This window comes from Salmo trutta, chromosome 1, assembly GCF_901001165.1.
Source record: "Salmo trutta chromosome 1, fSalTru1.1, whole genome shotgun sequence".
Lineage (NCBI taxonomy): Eukaryota > Metazoa > Chordata > Actinopteri > Salmoniformes > Salmonidae > Salmo > Salmo trutta.
In genome coordinates this window covers 47,734,306-47,752,456 of record NC_042957.1, presented here as the reverse complement: position 1 = coordinate 47,752,456, position 18,151 = coordinate 47,734,306, and the positions used below count along the sequence as shown (strand labels likewise).

The 18,151-nt window shown below is 43.4% G+C and overlaps 2 protein-coding genes across 2 annotated transcripts; both read left to right on the top strand.

Moving 5' to 3' along the window:
• The first annotated feature begins 132 nt into the window (after nucleotides 1-132).
• LOC115197794 (heat shock 70 kDa protein) lies at nucleotides 133-3,675 on the top strand. The gene is made up of 2 exons (XM_029759582.1): nucleotides 133-572; nucleotides 1,434-3,675. The coding sequence occupies exon 2, from the start codon at nucleotides 1,457-1,459 to the stop codon at nucleotides 3,389-3,391; it is 1,935 nt and encodes a 644-aa protein (XP_029615442.1). The 5' UTR covers nucleotides 133-572; nucleotides 1,434-1,456; the 3' UTR covers nucleotides 3,392-3,675.
• Nucleotides 3,676-10,135: 6,460 nt separating this feature from the next.
• Nucleotides 10,136-13,913, top strand: LOC115197823 (heat shock 70 kDa protein). Its single transcript, XM_029759584.1, has 2 exons — nucleotides 10,136-10,579; nucleotides 11,672-13,913. Exon 2 carries the CDS (start codon nucleotides 11,695-11,697, stop codon nucleotides 13,627-13,629), a length of 1,935 nt encoding a protein of 644 aa, XP_029615444.1. The 5' UTR covers nucleotides 10,136-10,579; nucleotides 11,672-11,694; the 3' UTR covers nucleotides 13,630-13,913.
• The last annotated feature ends 4,238 nt before the right edge of the window (nucleotides 13,914-18,151 follow it).

The window sequence follows — 18,151 nt, the reverse complement described above, 5'->3', positions numbered from 1 at the left end:
GCACATTAACTTGTGGTGAGTTGCACATACCACCTGTGCAGTAGGCACTCAATTCTCTTACAATACATGTTTATTATTCATTAGTGAGAAAATGTTTATAGACTGACATCTCGTGAACTGTTGAGGAACTGCAGTGTAGCCTATAGACTGAAATGTCGACTGAATAAGGTTGAACCGGATGCTGTTTCATTTTTGTGTGAATTTGAATCATTAACGGTTTTTGATAATTTTAATCAATACAAATAATGGGTTCACTATTAGTGTGCTGTGTGTGTGCGTTCTGGACAGTTCTCCGCGTCTCCCGAACGCTCTGGAAGAACGAGAACTTTCATTTGCTGTGCTTCCAATGCATACGCCACGCAGCCTGCGTCATTGCACAGGATTGCTGCGCTCTCGTGAGCAATGTAGTCGGAAAGTTCGAGAAATGGCTAGAAATCATGAGTGATATTTTTTAGGCAATGGGGATGGTATATATTCTGGTGAAGTACATTCAGATTCAAACATCGACTCAACGAGAAAGAAAGCAAGAAAAGAGAAGAGACACTTTCAACAGACCTCTACATTCATAAACTGTAAGTAAAGGGAAATTAATTCAGTACCCTATTTTCATAATGGCTGTGAGTTATAAACTTGATAGAATAAAAAATTATGCTATGTTGGTTGTGTGGACATAGCCGATTTAGCTGTAACATTATGCCAGAATATTTGGTTAACTAATAAAGAAATAATATTATAAAGATAGAATATTATAATAACATTTATTATGTTATTTCATTGGACAGACTAGGCCTACATTCCTTTTTTTGTAGCATATTATTATTTTATTATAAATATTTATTTCTTCATTTTAAGAAAATCTGCTCTAATTCTTTGAAGAGTTGAAAGAGTTTCTCTGTAATAGATTAGCAGAAATGATTTAGTCTGCCATTGTCTTTTTTAAACCCCACTGAATATGTGCCTGGCCAGTATTAGTGTATAACACTAACATTTTGAAATATAAGTAGCTGAATATTGGAATGTGTTTGGAAATACATTTGGAAAGTATTACCATGTATTTGAAAATACTCAAATACACAGACAAGTGTATTTTAAAATTAAAATATTTCAATATTCCATGCATTTGAACCCAGGATTGTTTGTTCCTAGGTGTTTTTGAAAAGTATTTGGAGACAAGTATTTGAAAATAGTTTCAAATAGTATTTCAATAAAATGTCAAATACTTTAAATAGAAGTGGCTACATTATTTGAAAATATTCAAATACATAGAAAATAAGAATTACAAATACTTAAATACGCATGTATTTGAACCCAGGTCAGGTTGTTATTCAAGTATATTTAGGTTGACATCTCTGTTGGTGGAGATTGACATTACTTGCAGCTAGGTTTTCATAGAATAATATCAATTTCTAAAATATTACTTCATTAATTTGTAGGCAACTAACTCCAAACCATCAAGATGTCATCAGCTAAAGGCCCGTCTATCGGCATTGACCTGGGCACCACCTACTCCTGTGTGGGGGTGTTCCAGCATGGCAAAGTGGAGATCATCGCCAACGACCAGGGCAACAGGACCACACCCAGCTATGTGGCCTTCACAGACACCGAGAGACTCATCGGAGACGCAGCAAAGAACCAGGTGGCCATGAACCCCAACAACACCGTTTTTGACGCCAAACGCCTGATTGGCCGAAAGTTCAACGATCAGGTCGTGCAAGCCGACATGAAGCACTGGCCCTTCAAGGTGGTCAGCGACGGAGGAAAGCCTAAAGTTCAGGTAGATTACAAAGGTGAGAACAAATCCTTCAACCCAGAGGAGATCTCCTCCATGGTCCTGGTGAAGATGAGGGAGATCGCTGAGGCTTACCTGGGCCAGAAGGTGTCCAATGCAGTCATCACAGTCCCTGCCTACTTCAACGATTCACAGAGACAGGCCACTAAGGACGCTGGAGTGATCGCTGGGCTGAATGTGCTGAGGATCATCAACGAGCCCACTGCGGCAGCCATCGCCTACGGCATGGACAAAGGCATGTCCAGGGAACGCAACGTCCTGATTTTTGACCTGGGTGGGGGCACCTTTGACGTGTCCATCCTGACCATCGAGGATGGGATCTTTGAGGTGAAGGCCACGGCTGGAGACACTCACCTGGGCGGGGAGGACTTTGACAACCGCCTGGTTAGTCACTTTGTGGAGGAGTTCAAGAGGAAACACAAGAAGGACATCAGCCAGAACAAGCGGGCTCTGAGGAGGCTGAGGACAGCCTGCGAGAGGGCCAAGAGAACACTGTCCTCCAGCTCCCAGGCCAGCATTGAGATTGACTCCCTCTTTGAGGGCATCGACTTCTACACCTCCATCACCAGGGCTCGTTTTGAGGAGATGTGTTCCGACCTCTTCAGGGGAACCCTGGAGCCTGTGGAGAAAGCCCTCGGGGATGCCAAGATGGACAAGGCCCAAATCCACGACGTCGTCCTGGTCGGAGGCTCCACCCGGATCCCCAAGGTCCAGAAGCTCCTGCAGGACTTTTTCAACGGCCGAGAGCTAAACAAGAGCATCAACCCAGACGAGGCGGTGGCCTACGGCGCTGCCATCCAGGCGGCCATCTTGTCTGGCGACAAGTCTGAGAACGTCCAGGACCTGCTGCTGCTGGATGTGGCTCCCCTGTCCCTGGGCATCGAAACCGCCGGAGGGGTCATGACCGCCCTGATCAAACGCAACACCACCATCCCATCCAAACAGACCCAAACCTTCACCACTTACTCCGACAACCAGCCCGGGGTCATGATCCAGGTCTATGAGGGAGAGAGAGCCATGACCAAGGACAACAACCTCCTGGGGAAATTTGAGCTCTCTGGGATCCCCCCTGCCCCACGAGGAGTCCCTCAGATCGAGGTGACCTTTGACATCGACGCCAACGGCATTCTGAACGTATCAGCGGTGGACAAGAGTACGGGCAAAGAGAACAAGATCACCATCACCAACGACAAGGGCCGGCTCAGCAAAGAGGATATTGAGAGGATGGTGCAGGACGCTGACAAATACAAAGCTGAGGATGAAGCACAGAGGGAGAAGATAGCAGCCAAGAACTCCCTGGAGTCGTACGCCTTCAATATGAAGAGCAGCGTGGAGGACGACAACATGAAAGGGAAGATCAGCGAGGAGGACAAAAAGAAAGTGGTGGACAGGTGCGACCAGACCATTTCCTGGTTGGAGAACAACCAGCTGGGCGACAAAGAGGAGTATGAGCATCAGCTAAAGGAGCTGGAGAAAGTATGCCAGCCTATAATTACCAAGCTGTACCAGCAGGGAGGGATGCCCACAGGTTGCTGTGGAGATCAGGCACGGACCAGCTCTGGTGCCAGCTCCCAAGGCCCAACCATTGAAGAGGTTGACTGAAGTGAGGGACTTGTATGAAGGACTTTTCAAAATGCATTAGTATCACTGCATACAATTTGCTATTCAGGAAAAACGTTGTACTTATACTTATTTCTACTGGTTAAAATGTTAATGCATTTTTATGGCTCAGTGCTATTTGGGAAGTGCTCTATATATTTATTGGTTGTACTGTAAAGATGACACTAGATAAACATACTGAAAGATAAAAGAAAACACACTGTAAATCTGTTGTTTCATACCATATTGCATTGCTGGACATTGCACATAAAATGTATTTAAATATGTTTCTAGGTCAGTTGGCTGTTTTCTTGAATTCCTTCTCATCATAACACATTCAGTATTCACATTTTTATAATATTTTTTACACAATACCATGAAATATTGTAAACAAAACTTTCATAGATGACTAAACCACCAGAGATAGGAGAACAAGTGAAGACACCCTAATGGCCACAATGTTTAGCTTATCAACTCTTTATTCTGCGATAACATCTGATACAATCACTATGATCCTTCTTGGAAAAAGAGGCACAAATACATTTCTGGCACATATAAAAAAAACAATTACAGGTCACATTTTTCCTTTGTCCTAATTGGTGTCAAGCTCAGAGAACCAAATACTGTATAATTATTTGATTTTGGAGTATTTAAAGTGGAACTGACAGCATTTGAACTACTTTGCAGGTATGAAACAAACGGACAATCATAATATCAGTAAAACATATCAAATTCCCAGTTTATGCTTCAAAACCAACTTTATAAGAGGTTTTAAAAATAGGTTCTATTTGACTCAACATTCCATGTTGTACAGTAAGGCATTGTTGGCAGAATAGATAGTCCAAAAAATATCAGGTTGTAAATTATGGCTGGCCTAGTACATTGTTTGCTGCCGCCACCCATTCGGGATGCAGTGTTTCAGTTTCAATGACTTGATATTTTGAACAAAAACGGACGACTGTAAATAAGGCTGGGAATGTCAATACAATGCAACTATAAGGTGTTATATTATGCATATCTGCAAGCGTAGCAGCAAAGGCTGGACAAATTCTTTATCTATTTTGTTTAAAAACGTTAAGATGCTATATACAGCATATGTACATAAGTGGACATTATAAAGGGCTATATTTTTTCTAATAAAACAATGGCCAGTTTAGTCGCAGTTACACGTTGTTGTGTAAAAGAAATAGCCTATGTCTGGCGAATTCATTGGGTACATTGACTTCAATAATTCAAAACCTAGGAGCGTCGTGGTTCTCACCCCATTCCATAGACTTACACAATGCCCGAGGATCCCAACAGGTCCCTCAGGCGCGACGTCCCGAAGGCCCATTTTGCTAACCGCGGCCTGCTAGCTATCTATAGCGTATTGGACTGTTAGCTGATCCACCGGCCAGTTTCTTGGACCACTATGCCAATTTTGCCAATTGGACTTGGACCCCTCTGCTACTTGGAACCCTACAAATTCCACGACTGGTCTATCGACGTCACTGCACGAGGAGGCAAAAACAGACTTTTCCTCCATCGCGACGTCCCTCTAAGGCCTATATGCTAGCTTGCTAGCCCCAGCCTGCTAACTGCTAGCTTGCTAGCACCGGCCTGCTAACTGTCTGAATCGCCGTGTCCCCAGCCAGCCCAACCACTCACTGGACCCATACGATCACTTGGCTACGCATGCCTCTCCCTAATATCAATATCAAAATGCCTTGTCCATTACTGTCCTGGTTAGTGAGTACTGTCTTATTTCACTGTAGAGCCTATAGCCCTGCTCAATATGCCTTAACCAACCATGTTGTTCCACCTCCCACATGTGCGATGACATCACCTGGTTTAAAAGTCTCTAGAGACTATATCTCTCTCTTCATTACTCAATGCCTAGGATGTCTTAGCCGTGTCTGAATCCTGGCTAAGGAAAACCACCAAAAACGCTGAAATTTCCATCCCTAACGATAACATTTTCCGCCAAGATAGAACTGGAAGTGGATGGCTGCAAATTTTCTACTTTTAAACTCGGACAAAACAGAGATGCTTGTCCTAGGTCCCAAGAAACAAAGAGATCTTCTGTTGAATCTGACAATTAATCTGGATGGTTGTACAGTCGTCTCAAATAAAACTGTGAAGGACCTCGGCGTTACTCTGGACCCTGATCTCTCTTTTGAAGAACATATCAAGACTGCTTCAAGGACAGCTTTTTTCCATCTACGTAACATTGCAAAAATCAGAAACTTTCTGTCCAAAAATGACGCAGAAAAATGAATCCATGTTTTTGTTACTTCTAGGCTCGACTACTGCAATGCTCTACTTTCCGGCTACCCGGATAAAGCACTAAACAAACTTCAGTTAGTGCTAAATACGGCTGCTAGAATCCTGACTAGAACCAAAAAATTTGATCATATTACTCCAGTGCTAGCCTCCCTACACTGGCTTCCTGTTAAGGCAAGGGCTGATTTCAAGGTTTTACTGCTAACCTACAAAGCATTACATGGGCTTGCTCCTACCTATCTTTCCGATTTGGTCCTGCCGTACATACCTACACGTACGCTACGGTCACAAGACGCAGGCCTCCTAATTGTCCCTAGAATTTCTAAGGAAACGGCTGGAGGTAGGGCTTTCTCCTATAGAGCTCCATTTTTATGGAATGGTCTGCCTACCCATGTGAGAGACGCAGACTCAGTCTCAACCTTTAAGTCTTTACTGAAGACTTATCTCTTCAGTAGGTCCTATGATTAAGTATAGTCTGGCCCAGGAGTGTGAAGGTGAACGGAAAGGCTGGAGCAACGAACCACCCTTGCTGTCTCTGCCTTGTCGGTTCCCCTCTTCCCACTGGGATTCTCTGCCTCTAACCCTTTTACAGGGGCTGAGTCACTGACTTACTGGTGTTCTTCCATGCCGTCCATGGGAGGGGTGCGTCACTTGAGTAGGTTGAGCCACTGACGTGGTCTTCCTGTCTGGGTTGGCGCCCCCCCCTTGGGTTGTGCCGTGGCGGAGATCTTTGTGGGCTATACTCGGCCTTGTCTTCGGACGGTAAGTTGGTGGTTGTAGATATCCCTCTAGTGGTGTGGGGGCTGTGCTTTGGCATAGTGGGTGGGGTTATATCCTGCCTGTTTGGCCCTGTCCGGGGGTTTCATCATATGGGGCCACAGTGTCTTCTGATCCCTCCTGTCTCAGCCTCCAGTATTTATGCTGCAGTAGTTTATGTGTCGGGGGGCTAGGGTCAGTCTGTTACATCTGGAGTATTCTCTTGTCTTATCCGGTGTCCTGTGTGAATGTAAATATGCTCTCTCTAATTCTCTCTTTCTCTCTTTCTTTCTTTCTCTCGGAGGACCTGAGCCCTAGGACCATGCCTCAGGACTACCTGGCATGATGACTCCTTGCTGTCCCCAGTCCACCTGGCCATGCTGCTGCTCCAGTTTCAACTGTTCTGCCTGCGGCTACGGAACCCTGACCTGTTCACCGGACGTGCTTGTTGCACCCTCGACAACTACTATGATTATTATTATTTGACCATGCTGGTCATTTACGAACATTTTAACATCTTGACCATGTTCTGTTATAATATCCACCCGGCACAGCCAGAAGAGGACTGGCCACCCCTCATAGCCTGGTTCCTCTCTAGGTTTCTTCCTAGGTTTTTGGCCTTTCTCAGGAGTTTTTCCTAGGGAGTTTTTCCCAGCCACTGTGCTTCTTTCACATGCATTGCTTGCTGTTTGGGGTTTTAGGCTGGGTTTCTGTACAGCACTTTGAGATTTCAGCTGATGTACGAAGGGCTATATAAATAAATTTGATTTGATTTGATTTGATTTTGAACTGCCAAAGGGGGCGGTGTTGCAATCTACTGCAGAGATAGCCTGCAGAGTTCTATCTTATTATCAAGGTCTGTACTAAAACAATTCAAGCTTCTACTTCTAAAAATGTACCTTTCCAGAAACAAGTCTATCACCGTTGCCGCTTGCTATAGACCACCCTCTGCCCCCAGCTGTGCCCTGGACACCCCTAGTGAATTGATTGCCCCCATCTATCTTCTGAACTCGTGCTGCTAGGTGACCTAAACTGGGATATCCTTAACACCCCGGCCATCCTACAATCTAAGGTTGATGCCCTCAATCTCACACAAATTATCAATGAACCTACCAGGTACAACCCCAAATCCGTAAACACGGGCACCCTCATAGATATCATCCTAACTAACTCGCCCTCCAAATACACCTCTGCTGTTCTCAACCAAGATCTCAGCGATCACTGCCTCATTGCCTGCATCCTTAATGGGTCTGCGGTCAAACGACCACCCCTCATCACTGTCAAACGCTCCCTAAAACACTTCTGCGAACAGGCCTTTCTAATTGACCTGGCCGGGGTATCCTGGAATGACATTGACCTCATCCCGTCAGCCTGGTTATTCTTAAATAAGCACTCTCCATTCAAAAAAATGTAGAACTAGGAATAGATATAGCACTTGGTTCCCTCCAGACCTGTCTGCCCTTACCTCTCTTATCCTACCTCATTTGCACATGCTGTATATAGATTTTTCTACTGTATTATTGATTGTATGTTTGTTTATTCCATGTGTAACTCTGTGTTGTTGTATGTGTCGAACTGCTTTTCTTTATCTTGGCAGGTCGCAGATGCAAATGAGAACTTGTTCTCAACTAGCCTACCTGGTTAAATAAAGGTGAAATAAAACAGAAATAATAATAATAATAATTTTGACAACACCTGGAGGACATCCTCCAACCTATCAGAGCTCTTGCAGTAAGAACTAACAAGTTTTCCATCCAAAGGATCTGATAATTAATTTAGTACTGAAAGCATAAGCTACAGCTAGCTAGCACTGCAGTGAATAAAGTGTAGTGAGTATTTGACTCAAAGAGAGAATGGCAATAGTTGAAGCAGCATAGAGAGAGAGATAGAGAGCTAGCTATTTTTAATTTTATTTTTAATTCATCTTAGTCTACCTTTCACTTAGCTATTGCAGCTAATTTAGCCTACCCAAAGAACCTGACTCAAACAGAGAGGAATGCTATTTATGTTAGCTAGCTGGCTAAGGCTATCCAACACTGCAACTCTTCCAAGTCAGTGTAAGCTTTTGGTTTTATAAATGTATTGACACCGGGGCCCGCGGGTTTACCTGCTAAACTACTTGCTGTACAGTGTAATGCGTGATTGTACACTTGGGATTGGATTGTGGGTTTACTAATGTGTTGGTTCCATTTTGTTTTCTTTTACTATAACCATAATATGGTGACGATGTAGGTTGTGTAGCGGTTAGTGGTTATGGTGTGAAGGTTTGGCATGGAGAGGTTTTTGTGCCTAGTCACAGATAGCTGTTGTGTTGTGTACTGAAGTCCACAAGTGAAGGGAAAAGGTGAGAGGAGGAAAGCTTGTAGATGTGAGAAGGAATTTTACAACAAGTAAAGTCAAAATGCTCTATGTGGCTGCTATGAAATTTAACTGTGTGTGTGGGTGATCAGGGGTGTATTCATTCTGACGATTATGTTGCAAAATGTGTCTTAAACGAAATGAAATGGGGCGGGACCTACCTGAATTTGTCCAATAGAAACTTTCGAAACGTTTTGCAACTGTTTGGACTAAAGATTACACCCCAGATTAGCTAGATGCAGGCAAGAGTGTGCAAGGCGGTATTGAATGTGTCTCTGCCTGTCACCTTGATCACTGCAATTTGTCTCTCGACCTGTAAACCTACGGTATAAACTTTCATTTCTAGGCTATAGGTTGTAGCAATCTCTTGATTGGTATAGGACACATTTGAGTATCATGTAGTAGCCTAAACCTATTGATGTTACATTGTGCTGGGTGAATGGGAATATGAATGACAGTCATCCAATATGCTGTAATCGAACTAAGGCCATGATAATAAAACAAAATCCTCCATAATCTTGAACGGCACCAACCGGCCCTGCTGCGTATATAGTGTGAAATGTGTCCTCATTTAGTAGTTGCATTGTACTGCGGTGCTGTGCGGTATGGTAAGGCAACTTAAAGTGCGTGAAATCATAGTATTTTACTGTCAGCCATTGTTGCCATTAATGCTCATTTGGACCACCAGAGGGAATCTTTGAGCACATCTACTCTCATAAGTATCCAAGGCTGAATACTTATGTAAATAAGGTATTTCTGTTTTTATTTTGAATAAATATGCAACAATTACAAAAAAAACTGTTTTTGCTTTGTCATTATGAGGTATTGTGTGTTGATTGATGATGAAAAATAATAATTTCATACATTTTTCGAATAAGGCTGTAAAGTAATAAAATGTGGAAAAAGTCAAGAGGTCTGAATACTTTCCGAATGCAATGTATATTAGCAAATACTTTAGCTACCATTTGTGTTTTTTGTAATTCAAATTCACAGGAGAATGTCACAAGCAGTTCACATTTGCTTAGCATAAACAAGATATCCCCATGATGGTAAGCAAATGTGAACTGATAGACCATCAGTACGGAATAGGCTAGATTAGAATGGTATAGAACAGAATAGCATTGACTAGAATAGAATAGAGAAGGATTAGCTGGCGTGTTCATCATTTGTCTTTCATTTAACAATTAATACTGGATATCTTAAATACTCTGTCTTTAATAGAAAAAAAGGATCTTCCTTGGAGGCACATTAACTTGTGGTGAGTTGCACATACCACCTGTGCAGTAGGCACTCAATTCTCTTACAATATATGTCTATTATTCACTAGTGAGAAAATATTTATAGACTGACATCTCGTGAACTGTTGAGGAACTGCAGTGTAGCCTATAGACTGAAATGTCGACTGAATAAGGTTCTACCGGATGCTGTTTCATTTGTGTGTAAATTTGAATCATTAACGGTTTTTTATCATTTTAATCAATACAAATAATGGTTTCACTATTAGTGTGCTGTGTGTGTGCGTTCTGGACAGTTCTCCGCGCCTCCCGAACACTCTGGAAGAACGAGAACTTTCATTTGCTGTGCTTCCAATGCATACGCCTCGCAGCCTGCGTCATTGCACAGGATTGCTGCGCTCTCATGAGCAATGTAGTCGGAAAGTTCGAGAAATGGCTAGAAATCATGAGTGATATTTTTTAGGCAATGGGGATGGTATATATTCTGGTGAAGTACATTCAGATTCAAACATCGACTCAACGAGAAAGAAAGCAAGAAAAGAGAAGAGACACTTTCAACAGACCTCTACATTCATAAACTAAGTAAAGGGACATTAATTCAGTACCCTATTTTCATAATGGCTGTGAGTTATGAACTTGATTAAAAAAAAGTTATGCTATGTTGGTTGTGTGGACATAGCCGATTTAGCTGTAACATTATGCCAGAATATTTGGTTAACTAATAAAGAAATAATATTATAAAGATAGAATATTATAATAACATTTATTATGTTATTTCATAGGAGAGACTAGGCCTACATTCCTTTTTTTGTAGCATATTATTATTTTATTATAAATATTTATTTCTTCATTTTAAGAAAATCTGCTCTAATTCTGTGAAGATAACACAATATTATTCAGGAGTGTTCATAGAAAAAATGTAGGCCTGTTGTGAAAAGAGTTTCTCTGTAATAGATTAGCAGAAATGATTGTGTCTGCCAATGTCTTTGTTAAACCCCACTGAATATGTGCCTGGCCAGTATTAGTGTATAACACTAATATATATATATATATATATATATATATATATATATATATATATATATATATATATATATATATATATATATATATATATATATATATATAAAACACTAATATAACACAAACATTGACAACAGTGTTGTTTTCAGACCTGGGTTCAAATGCTTATTATTGTTTTTCAAGGACATTAAAATACCAGTACATTTTGAAATATAAGTAGTTGAATATTGGAATGTGTTTGGAAATACATTTGGAAAGTATTACCATGTATTTGAAAATACTCAAATACACAGACAAGTGTATTTTAAAATTAAAATATATAAATATTCCATTCATTTCAACCCAGGATTGTTTGTTCCTAGTTTAATTTGAAATGTATTTGAGAAAAGTTTCACATAGTATTTTTTTATTATTATTAGAAAATACTTTCAAATACTTTAAATAGAAGTGGCTACATTATTTGAAAATATTCAAATACATAGAAAATAAGAATTACAAATACTTAAATACGCATGTATTTGAACCCAGGTCAGGTTGTTGTGCAAGTATATTTAGGCTAACATCTCTGTTGGTGGAGATTAACATTACTTGCAGCTAGGTTTTCGTAGAATAATATCAATTTCTAAAATATTATTTAATTCATTTGTAGGCAACTAACTCCAAACCATCAAGATGTCATCAGCTAAAGGCCCATCTATCGGCATTGATCTGGGCACCACCTACTCCTGTGTGGGGGTGTTCCAGCATGGCAAAGTGGAGATCATCGCCAACGACCAGGGCAACAGGACCACACCCAGCTATGTGGCCTTCACAGACACCGAGAGACTCATCGGAGACGCAGCAAAGAACCAGGTGGCCATGAACCCCAACAACACCGTTTTTGACGCCAAACGCCTGATTGGCCGAAAGTTCAACGATCAGGTCGTGCAAGCCGACATGAAGCACTGGCCCTTCAAGGTGGTCAGCGACGGAGGAAAGCCTAAAGTTCAGGTAGATTACAAAGGTGAGAACAAATCCTTCAACCCAGAGGAGATCTCCTCCATGGTCCTGGTGAAGATGAGGGAGATCGCTGAGGCATACCTAGGCCAGAAGGTGTCCAATGCAGTCATCACAGTCCCTGCCTACTTCAACGATTCACAGAGACAGGCCACTAAGGACGCTGGAGTGATCGCTGGGCTGAATGTGCTGAGGATCATCAACGAGCCCACTGCGGCAGCCATCGCCTACGGCATGGACAAAGGCATGTCCAGGGAACGCAACGTCCTGATTTTTGACCTGGGTGGGGGCACCTTTGACGTGTCCATCCTGACCATCGAGGATGGGATCTTTGAGGTGAAGGCCACGGCTGGAGACACTCACCTGGGCGGGGAGGACTTTGACAACCGCCTGGTTAGTCACTTTGTGGAGGAGTTCAAGAGGAAACACAAGAAGGACATCAGCCAGAACAAGCGGGCTCTGAGGAGGCTGAGGACAGCCTGCGAGAGGGCCAAGAGAACACTGTCCTCCAGCTCCCAGGCCAGCATTGAGATTGACTCCCTCTTTGAGGGCATCGACTTCTACACCTCCATCACCAGGGCTCGTTTTGAGGAGATGTGTTCCGACCTCTTCAGGGGAACCCTGGAGCCTGTGGAGAAAGCCCTCGGGGATGCCAAGATGGACAAGGCCCAAATCCACGACGTCGTCCTGGTCGGAGGCTCCACCCGGATCCCCAAGGTCCAGAAGCTCCTGCAGGACTTTTTCAACGGCCGAGAGCTAAACAAGAGCATCAACCCAGACGAGGCGGTGGCCTACGGCGCTGCCATCCAGGCGGCCATCTTGTCTGGCGACAAGTCTGAGAACGTCCAGGACCTGCTGCTGCTGGATGTGGCTCCCCTGTCCCTGGGCATCGAAACCGCCGGAGGGGTCATGACCGCCCTGATCAAACGCAACACCACCATCCCATCCAAACAGACCCAAACCTTCACCACTTACTCCGACAACCAGCCCGGGGTCATGATCCAGGTCTATGAGGGAGAGAGAGCCATGACCAAGGACAACAACCTCCTGGGGAAATTTGAGCTCTCTGGGATCCCCCCTGCCCCACGAGGAGTCCCTCAGATCGAGGTGACCTTTGACATCGACGCCAACGGCATTCTGAACGTATCAGCGGTGGACAAGAGTACGGGCAAAGAGAACAAGATCACCATCACCAACGACAAGGGCCGGCTCAGCAAAGAGGATATTGAGAGGATGGTGCAGGACGCTGACAAATACAAAGCTGAGGATGAAGCACAGAGGGAGAAGATAGCAGCCAAGAACTCCCTGGAGTCGTACGCCTTCAATATGAAGAGCAGCGTGGAGGACGACAACATGAAAGGGAAGATCAGCGAGGAGGACAAAAAGAAAGTGGTGGACAGGTGCGACCAGACCATTTCCTGGTTGGAGAACAACCAGCTGGGCGACAAAGAGGAGTATGAGCATCAGCTAAAGGAGCTGGAGAAAGTATGCCAGCCTATAATTACCAAGCTGTACCAGCAGGGAGGGATGCCCACAGGTTGCTGTGGAGATCAGGCACGGACCAGCTCTGGTGCCAGCTCCCAAGGCCCAACCATTGAAGAGGTTGACTGAAGTGAGGGACTTGTATGAAGGACTTTTCAAAATGCATTAGTATCACTGCATACAATTTGCTATTCAGGAAAAACGTTGTACTTATACTTATTTCTACTGGTTAAAATGTTAATGCATTTTTATGGCTCAGTGCTATTTGGGAAGTGCTCTATATATTTATTGGTTGTACTGTAAAGATGACACTAGATAAACATACTGAAAGATAAAAGAAAACACACTGTAAATCTGTTGTTTCATACCATATTGCATTGCTGGACATTGCACATAAAATGTATTTAAATATGTTTCTAGGTCAGTTGGCTGTTTTCTTGAATTCCTTCTCATCATAACACATTCAGTATTCACATTTTTATAATATTTTTTACACAATACCATGAAATATTGTAAACAAAACTTTCATAGATGACTAAACCACCAGAGATAGGAGAACAAGTGAAGACACCCTAATGGCCACAATGTTTAGCTTATCAACTCTTTATTCTGCGATAACATCTGATACAATCACTATGATCCTTCTTGGAAAAAGAGGCACAAATACATTTCTGGCACATATAAAAAAAACAATTACAGGTCACATTTTTCCTTTGTCCTAATTGGTGTCAAGCTCAGAGAACCAAATACTGTATAATTATTTGATTTTGGAGTATTTAAAGTGGAACTGACAGCATTTGAACTACTTTGCAGGTATGAAACAAACGGACAATCATAATATCAGTAAAACATATCAAATTCCCAGTTTATGCTTCAAAACCAACTTTATAAGAGGTTTTAAAAATAGGTTCTATTTGACTCAACATTCCATGTTGTACAGTAAGGCATTGTTGGCAGAATAGATAGTCCAAAAAATATCAGGTTGTAAATTATGGCTGGCCTAGTACATTGTTTGCTGCCGCCACCCATTCGGGATGCAGTGTTTCAGTTTCAATGACTTGATATTTTGAACAAAAACGGACGACTGTAAATAAGGCTGGGAATGTCAATACAATGCAACTATAAGGTGTTATATTATGCATATCTGCAAGCGTAGCAGCAAAGGCTGGACAAATTCTTTATCTATTTTGTTTAAAAACGTTAAGATGCTATATACAGCATATGTACATAAGTGGACATTATAAAGGGCTATATTTTTCTAATAAAACAATGGCCAGTTTAGTCGCAGTTACACGTTGTTGTGTAAAAGAAATAGCCTATGTCTGGCGAATTCATTGGGTACATTGACTTCAATAATTCAAAACCTAGGAGCGTCGTGGTTCTCACCCCATTCCATAGACTTACACAATGCCCGAGGATCCCAACAGGTCCCTCAGGCGCGACGTCCCGAAGGCCCATTTTGCTAACCGCGGCCTGCTAGCTATCTATAGCGTATTGGACTGTTAGCTGATCCACCGGCCAGTTTCTTGGACCACTATGCCAATTTTGCCAATTGGACTTGGACCCCTCTGCTACTTGGAACCCTACAAATTCCACGACTGGTCTATCGACGTCACTGCACGAGGAGGCAAAAACAGACTTTTCCTCCATCGCGACGTCCCTCTAAGGCCTATATGCTAGCTTGCTAGCCCCAGCCTGCTAACTGCTAGCTTGCTAGCACCGGCCTGCTAACTGTCTGAATCGCCGTGTCCCCAGCCAGCCCAACCACTCACTGGACCCATACGATCACTTGGCTACGCATGCCTCTCCCTAATATCAATATCAAAATGCCTTGTCCATTACTGTCCTGGTTAGTGAGTACTGTCTTATTTCACTGTAGAGCCTATAGCCCTGCTCAATATGCCTTAACCAACCATGTTGTTCCACCTCCCACATGTGCGATGACATCACCTGGTTTAAAAGTCTCTAGAGACTATATCTCTCTCTTCATTACTCAATGCCTAGGATGTCTTAGCCGTGTCTGAATCCTGGCTAAGGAAAACCACCAAAAACGCTGAAATTTCCATCCCTAACGATAACATTTTCCGCCAAGATAGAACTGGAAGTGGATGGCTGCAAATTTTCTACTTTTAAACTCGGACAAAACAGAGATGCTTGTCCTAGGTCCCAAGAAACAAAGAGATCTTCTGTTGAATCTGACAATTAATCTGGATGGTTGTACAGTCGTCTCAAATAAAACTGTGAAGGACCTCGGCGTTACTCTGGACCCTGATCTCTCTTTTGAAGAACATATCAAGACTGCTTCAAGGACAGCTTTTTTCCATCTACGTAACATTGCAAAAATCAGAAACTTTCTGTCCAAAAATGACGCAGAAAAATGAATCCATGTTTTTGTTACTTCTAGGCTCGACTACTGCAATGCTCTACTTTCCGGCTACCCGGATAAAGCACTAAACAAACTTCAGTTAGTGCTAAATACGGCTGCTAGAATCCTGACTAGAACCAAAAAATTTGATCATATTACTCCAGTGCTAGCCTCCCTACACTGGCTTCCTGTTAAGGCAAGGGCTGATTTCAAGGTTTTACTGCTAACCTACAAAGCATTACATGGGCTTGCTCCTACCTATCTTTCCGATTTGGTCCTGCCGTACATACCTACACGTACGCTACGGTCACAAGACGCAGGCCTCCTAATTGTCCCTAGAATTTCTAAGCAAACGGCTGGAGGTAGGGCTTTCTCCTATAGAGCTCCATTTTTATGGAATGGTCTGCCTACCCATGTGAGAGACGCAGACTCAGTCTCAACCTTTAAGTCTTTACTGAAGACTTATCTCTTCAGTAGGTCCTATGATTAAGTATAGTCTGGCCCAGGAGTGTGAAGGTGAACGGAAAGGCTGGAGCAACGAACCACCCTTGCTGTCTCTGCCTTGTCGGTTCCCCTCTTCCCACTGGGATTCTCTGCCTCTAACCCTTTTACAGGGGCTGAGTCACTGACTTACTGGTGTTCTTCCATGCCGTCCATGGGAGGGGTGCGTCACTTGAGTAGGTTGAGCCACTGACGTGGTCTTCCTGTCTGGGTTGGCGCCCCCCCCTTGGGTTGTGCCGTGGCGGAGATCTTTGTGGGCTATACTCGGCCTTGTCTTCGGACGGTAAGTTGGTGGTTGTAGATATCCCTCTAGTGGTGTGGGGGCTGTGCTTTGGCATAGTGGGTGGGGTTATATCCTGCCTGTTTGGCCCTGTCCGGGGGTTTCATCATATGGGGCCACAGTGTCTTCTGATCCCTCCTGTCTCAGCCTCCAGTATTTATGCTGCAGTAGTTTATGTGTCGGGGGGCTAGGGTCAGTCTGTTACATCTGGAGTATTCTCTTGTCTTATCCGGTGTCCTGTGTGAATGTAAATATGCTCTCTCTAATTCTCTCTTTCTCTCTTTCTTTCTTTCTCTCGGAGGACCTGAGCCCTAGGACCATGCCTCAGGACTACCTGGCATGATGACTCCTTGCTGTCCCCAGTCCACCTGGCCATGCTGCTGCTCCAGTTTCAACTGTTCTGCCTGCGGCTACGGAACCCTGACCTGTTCACCGGACGTGCTTGTTGCACCCTCGACAACTACTATGATTATTATTATTTGACCATGCTGGTCATTTACGAACATTTTAACATCTTGACCATGTTCTGTTATAATATCCACCCGGCACAGCCAGAAGAGGACTGGCCACCCCTCATAGCCTGGTTCCTCTCTAGGTTTCTTCCTAGGTTTTTGGCCTTTCTCAGGAGTTTTTCCTAGGGAGTTTTTCCCAGCCACTGTGCTTCTTTCACATGCATTGCTTGCTGTTTGGGGTTTTAGGCTGGGTTTCTGTACAGCACTTTGAGATTTCAGCTGATGTACGAAGGGCTATATAAATAAATTTGATTTGATTTGATTTGATTTTGAACTGCCAAAGGGGGCGGTGTTGCAATCTACTGCAGAGATAGCCTGCAGAGTTCTATCTTATTATCAAGGTCTGTACTAAAACAATTCAAGCTTCTACTTCTAAAAATGTACCTTTCCAGAAACAAGTCTATCACCGTTGCCGCTTGCTATAGACCACCCTCTGCCCCCAGCTGTGCCCTGGACACCCCTAGTGAATTGATTGCCCCCATCTATCTTCTGAACTCGTGCTGCTAGGTGACCTAAACTGGGATATCCTTAACACCCCGGCCATCCTACAATCTAAGGTTGATGCCCTCAATCTCACACAAATTATCAATGAACCTACCAGGTACAACCCCAAATCCGTAAACACGGGCACCCTCATAGATATCATCCTAACTAACTCGCCCTCCAAATACACCTCTGCTGTTCTCAACCAAGATCTCAGCGATCACTGCCTCATTGCCTGCATCCTTAATGGGTCTGCGGTCAAACGACCACCCCTCATCACTGTCAAACGCTCCCTAAAACACTTCTGCGAACAGGCCTTTCTAATTGACCTGGCCGGGGTATCCTGGAATGACATTGACCTCATCCCGTCAGCCTGGTTATTCTTAAATAAGCACTCTCCATTCAAAAAAATGTAGAACTAGGAATAGATATAGCACTTGGTTCCCTCCAGACCTGTCTGCCCTTACCTCTCTTATCCTACCTCATTTGCACATGCTGTATATAGATTTT

What these genes read in the sequence shown, in the direction of transcription:
- LOC115197794 (XM_029759582.1), top strand. Translation starts at nt 1,457, where the DNA reads ATGTCATCAGCTAAAGGCCCGTCTATCGGCATTGACCTGGGCACCACC.
- LOC115197823 (XM_029759584.1), top strand. Translation starts at nt 11,695, where the DNA reads ATGTCATCAGCTAAAGGCCCATCTATCGGCATTGATCTGGGCACCACC.